An 8,686-nucleotide genomic window follows, 5' to 3' on the forward strand; every position below is an offset into this window, starting at 1 on the left:
CTTTTTTAGTCACAACGCTTGTTATATGATTTTTTTTTATTTATTCGAGAAATATTAAGTGACCAACAATTTTATTGTAATTTTTATATTTGAACCAACACTAACCAATTTTATATTATTTTCAAATAAAAGTGTTAACCCCTTGTATTTCCATTTTGTTAAGAAGTAATTTTTTTATTTTTGGTAATTGAGATAAAATGCATATTTAGATATAATGAGCTAGAAAATTTGTGAATTTCTAACTTAAGTTTGGAAAAATATAGAAAATGTATAAAATTTATTTCTTCGGACATTGTCTTGTAACTAAATGGTTTTATAAGGGTATACTCTTTAATAGCTAAAAGTAGAAGGCTTATTACATAAAAGTTTCAAACGTTTTTTTTCCTAGTAAAATTTCCTTAAACAATTTCCCTTTTTTTTATTGGTTCTAAACTAGAAGTTCTACTGTATAATGTAGCCAGCAGAAAATGGCACATGACTTCAGATGTTAAAGAAGTATCAGGGAAATCCTATGACTACATCATAGTTGGTGGAGGAACATGTGGATGTCCATTGGCTGCAACACTGTCCCAAAAATTCTCAGTTCTACTCATAGAAAGAGGTGGTTCACCATATGGGAATCCCTATGTAACTGAAAGAAGGTTCTATGGATTTCCACTGATTCAAACAGACAAATACATGTCAGTGGCACAGTTCTTCACATCACAAGATGGGGTTGCGAATGTGAGAGGAAGAGTTCTTGGTGGTTCTTCAGCTATAAATGGAGGGTTTTACAGCAGGGCAAGTGATGAGTTTGTTGGAAAAGCTGGTTGGGACAAGAAAATGGTTAAGGAAGCTTATGAGTGGGTTGAATCCAAGGTTGTTTTCCCACCTTTTTTTCTTAGTCCTTGGCAATCTGTGGCAGAGTTTAGCCTCCTTGAATCTGGGGTTTTGCCGTACAATGGGTATAGTTTGGAACATGTGAAGGGGACAAAGATTTCTGGGAGTGTGTTTGATGCATTTGGAAAGAGGCATACCTCTGCTGATCTTTTAGATGCTGGGAACCACAAGTCCCTCACTGTTCTTGTGAATGCCACAGTCAAGAGCATCATCTTTGATCACAATGGTAAGGAGGGGCAAAAGAAATTAAGGGATTTTGTATACCTTTATTATTTATATCCGTATATTTTCAATTAGAAAATCTTTGGGTTAATTAATTGCATTTTATCCCTTGAAAACTTTAACATCATGTGCAATTTAACCTTTGAACTTTAAGAATACGCAAAGCAACCCATTTTGGCAATTTTTTCATCAATTTTTAACATGGTTTAGGGTTTAGAGTGTCAAAGTATAACTTGGGGAAGTTCAGGTTAACAATTTGTACATAATCTGAAGCTCAAGGGACCGATTTGCGTATCTTTTTATTTTTTAAATGAGGAGTAAAATGCAAATGACATAAAATTCAGCAAAAAAAGTTGTAATTAATTCCAAAAATTATGCATGAAAATTACCCACTAATACTAAAATGCACCTGAAGTCTCTCAGTAACTAGCTTGAGTAGCTTCAATACATATAATAGTAGCATTTTCCAGTGACCAATTCATTATTAAATCTTTAGAATTTTAACCACTGAAATGATCCAGGAACCAAGAATGAAACAAGAGCCAAGGGCATAAGGTTCATCGAGAGCCATGGCAGCTTGGAACAAACCCATGAAGCATACATCAAGAAACACAAGAATTCAAGAGGTGATGTAATATTGGCAGCAGGTGCATTAGGTAGCCCCCAATTACTATTGCTAAGTGGCATAGGACCAAAAGAGCAACTCAAAAAGTTCCACATTCCATTAGTTCTTGACATGAAAAATGTTGGGAAAGGAATGCAAGACAATCCATGCATAGCAGTATTGGTTGATTCGAAGCCGCAGAACAGAATACCTGATCCACCACAAGTTGCTGGCATAACAAGTGACTTAAAGATTATAATTGAAGCAGCAATATTACCCTTGAGTTCTAATTCAACAAGGGTCAATGTTGCTGCAAAGATAGCATTCCCTTCCTCAAAAGGGTTTCTTGAACTGAGCAACACAGACCCAAGATTGAACCCTACAGTGAGATTCAACTATCTAGCAAGTGAAGATGACATGGAAGAATGTGTCAACATGACTCAACTACTTAACAAGATTGCAAGGTCGAAATCCATCGCGTTCTTCCTTGGCGAATCGAGCCAGAACAAATTGGCATCCGCCGAGGATGATATGAGAAAATTCTGCAAGAAGAATGTTAGAACGATTTATCACTATCATGGGGGTTCCCTTATTGGATCAGTGGTTGATAAGGATTATAGAGTTTATGGTGTGAAGGGTTTGAGGGTGTTGGATGGGTCAACCTTTTCAGAGTCACCAGGGACAAACCCAATGGCTACACTGCTTATGCTTGGAAGATACCAAGGGATCAAGATTCTGAGAGAAAGGGAAGGGATCAAGTGATTCAAAACAAATTATTATTCTTGTTAACATGTTTTGCAAAAATCAATGTGTGTAAACAAATAAAGTCAGCATATAGGAGCCTAACAAAGTCTACTTTTCTTTTTCTGGGAAGTTTAATGGAAAAAAAAATGCACTTTGCAAATCACAATTTTACTTCTACATTATAGAGCGGTTGCTAATTTCCCATAATTTGAAATTGCATTGGATGTATAACTACAGTTCCGGTTACTAAAAGCGCTACAATTAGTAGAGCTAAAAGCCCTCCTAATTTGAAAGAATATTTAGTACCTCATCATTATGAATGTGAAATGAAATTTTAAATTAAGAGGATTTATAGGTTCAGAATTCAACAGCATAGTTACTATTTCCACTTCAAATTCATTAATTAACTTGATCATTTTAAATAAAAATTTGGAAAAAACATTAGTTGATAAAACTCCACTGTCCACTGAGCTGAAAAGAATTGGGTAAACAGAACCAGAAAAATAAAAAATCAGCGACTTATTTATTCCCACAATGATATGATACAAACAATTTTGTGCCTCTGTATCCTGTACATAATTTTGACCAACACTGTAAAAACCCAACATTCTCAGCCGACCAAAAAATTGAAATTTAAAAAAGGAAAAAAGGAACCCTAATTTTCTGCTTCAGCATCACCTCCAGCAGTTGATGATGCATAATCACCCGAATTAGGATCATCATCACCACCACCAGAAGAATCTTGATTTTGATTCTGATTGTGATTCTGATCGTCGTTATGTCTCCTACTAATACCCCTGTTAAAAGAAAAACTAACCCAAACTTCACCATTACCGATTCTTCTCCTCTCTCTTTCTCCTCCTTCTTGTTCTTCTTCTCCTTCACTATCCCTCTTCTTCCCTTCATCTTTTTCCTCAACCGGCATCTCGTACCTGCAAACAGGGCAAGTTCCATGCATCCCAAGCCACTTCTCAATGCAATTCGGATGAAACCTGTGCTTACATGGCATCTCTTTAACCAAAGCACCAACACCAAAATCCTCCAAACACACAACACACTCTCCTACTTCAACTTCACCTTCTTTGATTACAAAGCTCGGCATGGCGTCAATGGATTCCTTCGTAGCTGGAGGTCTTCCGGCTTTGCTGCTGTTGTTAACGGCCATGTCGCGAAACAGAGCTTCGAGGCTTGAAGCGCCGTCGATGACAACCATGCTTTGCGTGAAGGGGTTTACTAGTATGATCCTCTCTCGGTTGGGAGTATCGGCGATCCTTTCTCCCATTTCGTCGTTATCTTGGTTTTGCGATGAAGAATCCCGAGACTGAGAATCAGAGAAGCCAAAGAGGAAAGGCAAAAACAGAGTCATATCTCTGTTTCTAACAAATCTTTCGAAAACGTCAGGCTCGGATGCCATGGAGCTTAAAAGGACGCAAGGTTAAATTGGTAAATTAAGAGAGCGGAGGGCTTTTGGGGTACTTCGTGGGATTGGGTGGTGGGTTGTGAGGGGGTTTTATTTATGAGAGGGAGGAGGGAAATAATGGTGCACACTGAAATGTTTGAGAATGTGGTGGAAGGATCTGGAAGTTTTGGTTGTTGGAAACTTGGAATGTTAAGAAACGTGGTTATCTTGAGTATTTGACTATGCTGCTATTTTCAGCTTTTCTTTTACCGGGGAGCCAGATATATCTAGGCAATGATGAGGTGTCCCTGCCCACACGCTTTCTTACCGTGGCCTTGTCTAGCCATGCTATTAATATTTTGTTCAGAGGAAATAAATTAACATTTTAAAAATTTAGTTAATTTGTGTTCTACAAACATATATCAAAAATTAAACAAAATTCTCAAAATTAGATTGGATTTGGTCTTTGAACATCACAATGGATCCAACAAACAAATGAAAATTTGAATTAACTAAAACATAATAAAATAATATTTAAATTTATAAATAAATTAAAAAGTAACGAAAATCCAAAAATTATTCAATAATTAAAAGTCCAAAATCAACTCTCATTTATCATATGTAAATAAAAAAATAAAAGTCATCCAAATTTATCTTCAATAATCAATAAAGTTTGAATTAGTATTTACTAATTAGTTATAAATTAATATCCAATTATATGAAGTATTTATAAGTAGCATTTTTTCGGAAAAAATTATTTACAAATTTTTTTAGATAATGGACCTCTTATACAAAAATATGACTTTTCATTGGTTAAATTCATTATATAACTTCAACATTTATATTTTATTTGGATAGATGATGAAAAATGAAAAGAAAGAAAATAAAAAAAATTAGAAGAAAAAAAATAGAAAAAAATGGATTGTTTTATGTATTGTTGGAATAAAGAGAAAATGGACGAAAGAAAATAAAGAGAATTTTTTTGTTTGAATGAAAAATGAGAAGTGAGAAAATTATAATAGAAAAGAATTATATTAATACCTTAAGTCTTTTATTTTTTAATTAATTAAAAAGTGAATTAATAATTTTACTCTTGTTTACACAATTTTTTTTATTTTCATCTCATCTTTGACACTTTATTTGGATATAGAAAAAAAATAGAAGAAAAAAACATGTAAAAAAAAAAAGAAAAAAATGAAGTTATTTGTGTGTTGTTTGAATGAGAAAAAAATTTTAGTAGATCTTACATTATTTTTTTCTATTCATTTTTCTTTTTCATCCAAACAACAAAAAACTCACATTTCAATCTATTTTCTTTTTTATATTTTCTTTCTTTTCATATTCCCTTAATCTAAACAATGTATTTGGAAAAATAAAAAATTGGCTGAGAAGAATAAAAGTAGTGATTTGTATGCAAGTGATACATTTATCTCTATTATTCTAAAGATACCAACTCCCGAGAATATTAGTAACTTTAGGCCTATTAGTTTTTGTAATATGTGGTATAAAGTCATAGCTAAAAATTATTGCTACTATAATCAAAAATTTTATACCTTATATTATCTTTAATACCCAAGCTAGTTTTATAGCTCACAAGATAAGTGCAGACAATATTTTAGTCGCTTAGGAAGTGATTTATACTGTGAGGAACAAGAAACATCGAGAAAGTGATTATGGCGATAAATATTTGTACAGAATGCTTCTGATACGATCTAGGAGGAGGATCGGGAACCCGCGGGTCGAATTGAACGTTGGATTTTCTAGATGGAGCGGAGGGGAGGTACCTGCAAAGACACTCCGACGCTCAAGTCAGAATAGATCTAAGAGGTGTAAGGTATGAGGAATGAATGAATACCTGGAGGGACCTGGGTCCTCTATTTATAGGTGATGGTGGTTTATCTTATCTTATCTTATTCGGCTAAGATAAGGGAGACGTTTGAATTCAAAAGTTAGTTAGGAGCTCTAGAGGGCCGGTCCAGGGCCTTCTAGAAAGACGAGACGGGTTGGCCTGAGGAGCCGGGTTCGGGTTCGGTCACGGGTCCGGGATCCGTGGGCCGGATCCGTAACAGTTGCCCCCGCAGCGGGAGAGCGAGTAAGGTCGGTTTGTCGCTAGGAGGTGGGACGTTCTCGTTGTGTCTCCGTTGCCGGTCGAGTGTTCGTTCGGTGACGAGGTCGGTTTCTCGATTTCGTTTGGTAAAAGGCTCGTTCTGACCGTATTTTGGTCTTTAACGTGACCTTTCCGTGCCTGCTGCGCCCGTTGCGTCCTTTGAGGCGTAATTGATTAGTTTGCTTTTCCGAGGGGGCATTTATTGCGGGGGGTTTTCTCTTTTTTGCCCCCGTGAGTTTTCATTGCGCCCAGGGTTAGTTGTGTCTTTTTGCTTTTCTTTTTGAAACCGTTTTGCTTTGGTTTTTATTTCCCTCGTCCGTTTTTTCTTTTCAAAAGGAACTCTTCATTTTCTGAAAAACTCCTTGGTGGTTTTTGCTTTCTGGTGCCGCTCTGCTTCTTCTTATTTTCCTGTTTTCTTTCAAGCTTCCTTCTAATTTACCAGGTTGGTTGTCTTTGCCTTTTTCTTTCATATTTGTTTGTGCATGCCTGTTCTGTTTTTGCCATGCGTTTGTTCTGCCTGCTTCCTTTTTTGTTTTGTTTGCTGTGTTTGATGTTTTTGTTGAGTTTGGGGAAGGGGCTGAGCACCGCCACTTTTTACCTTTGATTGTAGTGGTGGGTCACGGTTTTTGGGTTTGGTAGTGGTGTTTAGGTTTTTATCTTGTTACTGTGTAGAGTTGGTAGGCTGATGGTGGTGCTCCTCCCTGTTTTAGGTATGCAGCGTCGGAGAAATGAGAGTGTGGGTGCCCCAGTAGCCCCTTCCAGGGGTGTTCCCAATCGCTATGGTTGGGTGACCAGCGATGTATGGGGTGTTCCGTCGCGGATGACGGAGGGTGATCTCCAACGGCTCCGCGATCAGGGGGCAATTTGTGGTGGTGGTGAAGAGGAGGGGCGATACGAGCTCGTGCTCCCTGATGCCGACGAGCGCGTTTGCTATTTGAACCTCCGTTCACCCACCGTGCCGGACTGGATGTGGGTTTATGAATCCATGTTCACTCGGCTTGGTGTGCGGTTCCCATTCTCGTCGTTTGTTCAGGGTTTACTTAGTCGGTGCTCCGTGGCACCGTCTCAGCTTCACCCGAACAGTTGGGCAGCCGTTCGGTGTTTTGAGTTGGTGTGCCAATATCTTGATCTTCCGGCTTCGGTTCCTGTTTTTCTTTTTCTTTTCTTGTGCACTCTTCCGACTAAGGAGGGGAAGCATAAGAAGGGATATATGTCTTTCCGTGCTCAGCCTCATCGCCGGATTTTTGGGTTGTTTGAGGATTCATTTCATGGGTTTAAATGGGAGTATTTTAAGGTGCGTCCCGTTCGGGGGCACCACCCATTTTGGCTTACCTTGGAGGGCGAGCGCCGGTTTCCGACGTACTGGAATTTTGGTGCCGGGCCGTCGGTTCTGACTAAGATCTCCTATGATGATTTGTCTCGGGAGGATAAGGATATTGCCAGCGTTTTGTGGCATTTGTTTGGCGAACGTCCGTTGAATCCTCGAGACGTTATGGGGGATCCCGAGGCTTGTCGGACATATATTGGTGTGTTCCCTTTTTTTTTTTAACTCCTCTCTTGTTTTTCTTTTAGTTGAGATGGCTGGCGGGCTGACTACTTTGGCAAGGTTGAAGGCAGCGTTGGTTCGGCAGGAAGGGTCGTCGTCTCCTTCTACTCCTGTTTCGACTCCGGCCGTGGATTCTCAGGTTATTTCTCAGGGGGTGGTTCCTTCGAGGGCGCCTACTGGCGTTGAAGTTCCTCTCGGCTCGCCTGAGGTTGTTGTGATGACGGCTGCCGAGGCTTCTCGGAAGAGGAGTAGGACTGAGGAGCCGGGTAGTGAGACCTTTGAGGAGGAGGGCTTGGTTCCTAGTGTGATGGATCGACGCTTCGATGCTACGGGTTTTATTGATCAGCACTTAATGCCCGGAACGGAGTCGTTTTTTGATGGCTGTGACGTCTCGTTCCAGGCTAAGTCGGTCTATCGTGCCCTTCTTCGCTCTGCCGTGGTTGTTCGGAAGGCTGAGCCCGTGATGGCCCAAGTGGGTTTGTTGGAAAAGAAGCTTCGGCAGGCCCAGGCTGATGTGACCAAGTTGAAGGAGGAGCTTGAGGCCGCCAATACTGCAAAGGAGAAAGCGGTGAAGTCTTCAGAGGATGCCGGGGCGAAGATTCTCCGACTTGCCGGCGTTGAGACTTCTTTTTTTCTCAATTGGCGGAGGAGCGGACGCGTTCCTCAGATGCGAGTTCTCAAGCTGCCGTGCTTCTCGCCGAGTCGGAAACTCTAAAGGCTGAGGTCGAAGCTTTGAAGAAGGAGAAGACAGCTCTGTTGGCTGATGCTAGGGATGCCGTCGCTGCTACCGAGGAGACGATGAAGGCGCAGGTTCTGGTGTTGGCCCCTGGCGTGGACGTGTCCGAGATGGGAGCGTTTAAGACCGTCCGTGATGGTCGGATTGTTGATATTGAGTAGTTTTTCTGTAATTTAGTTTTAAACTTTGTTTGAATTTTTCTAGTGGCTCAAGGGCCGTAACTTTGTTTTGAATGGTATTTTCGGCCATTTTTGGGTCTTTGTATGATCCGTTTGTGGCGTTTATTTGGCCGTTCGGGCCTTTTTGCATTTTTGAGCGTTTATTTTATCGTAACCGTTCGTTTGGTCGGTTTGTTGGATATCCGTGTGTTCGGCCTGGGGGGTGATCAGTCCTCCAGCGATGGCCGTGTCGTCGTTCCGTGTTTGAGAAACGGTAATGACTTGTAATGG

At 39.8% G+C, this 8,686-nt stretch overlaps 2 protein-coding genes across 2 annotated transcripts in view; one reads left to right on the forward strand and one right to left on the reverse strand.

The window, feature by feature from the left end:
- The window catches only part of LOC107489465 (protein HOTHEAD), a gene marked incomplete in the record, with an annotated part of 2,880 nt that extends 270 nt beyond the window's left edge, over positions 1-2,610 (forward strand). The window contains 2 exon segments of the mRNA XM_052261436.1: positions 456-1,105; positions 1,623-2,610. Of these exon segments, the coding sequence (XP_052117396.1) occupies positions 456-1,105; positions 1,623-2,467 (1,495 nt within the window).
- Positions 2,611-2,953: 343 nt separating this feature from the next.
- LOC107489464 (E3 ubiquitin-protein ligase MPSR1) lies at positions 2,954-4,085 on the reverse strand. The gene has a single exon (XM_016110211.3). It carries the CDS (start codon positions 3,861-3,863, stop codon positions 3,105-3,107), a length of 759 nt encoding a protein of 252 aa, XP_015965697.1. The 5' UTR covers positions 3,864-4,085; the 3' UTR covers positions 2,954-3,104.
- Positions 4,086-8,686: the final 4,601 nt, after the last annotated feature.

Source organism: Arachis duranensis, chromosome 5 (assembly GCF_000817695.3).
Source record: "Arachis duranensis cultivar V14167 chromosome 5, aradu.V14167.gnm2.J7QH, whole genome shotgun sequence".
NCBI lineage: Eukaryota > Viridiplantae > Streptophyta > Magnoliopsida > Fabales > Fabaceae > Arachis > Arachis duranensis.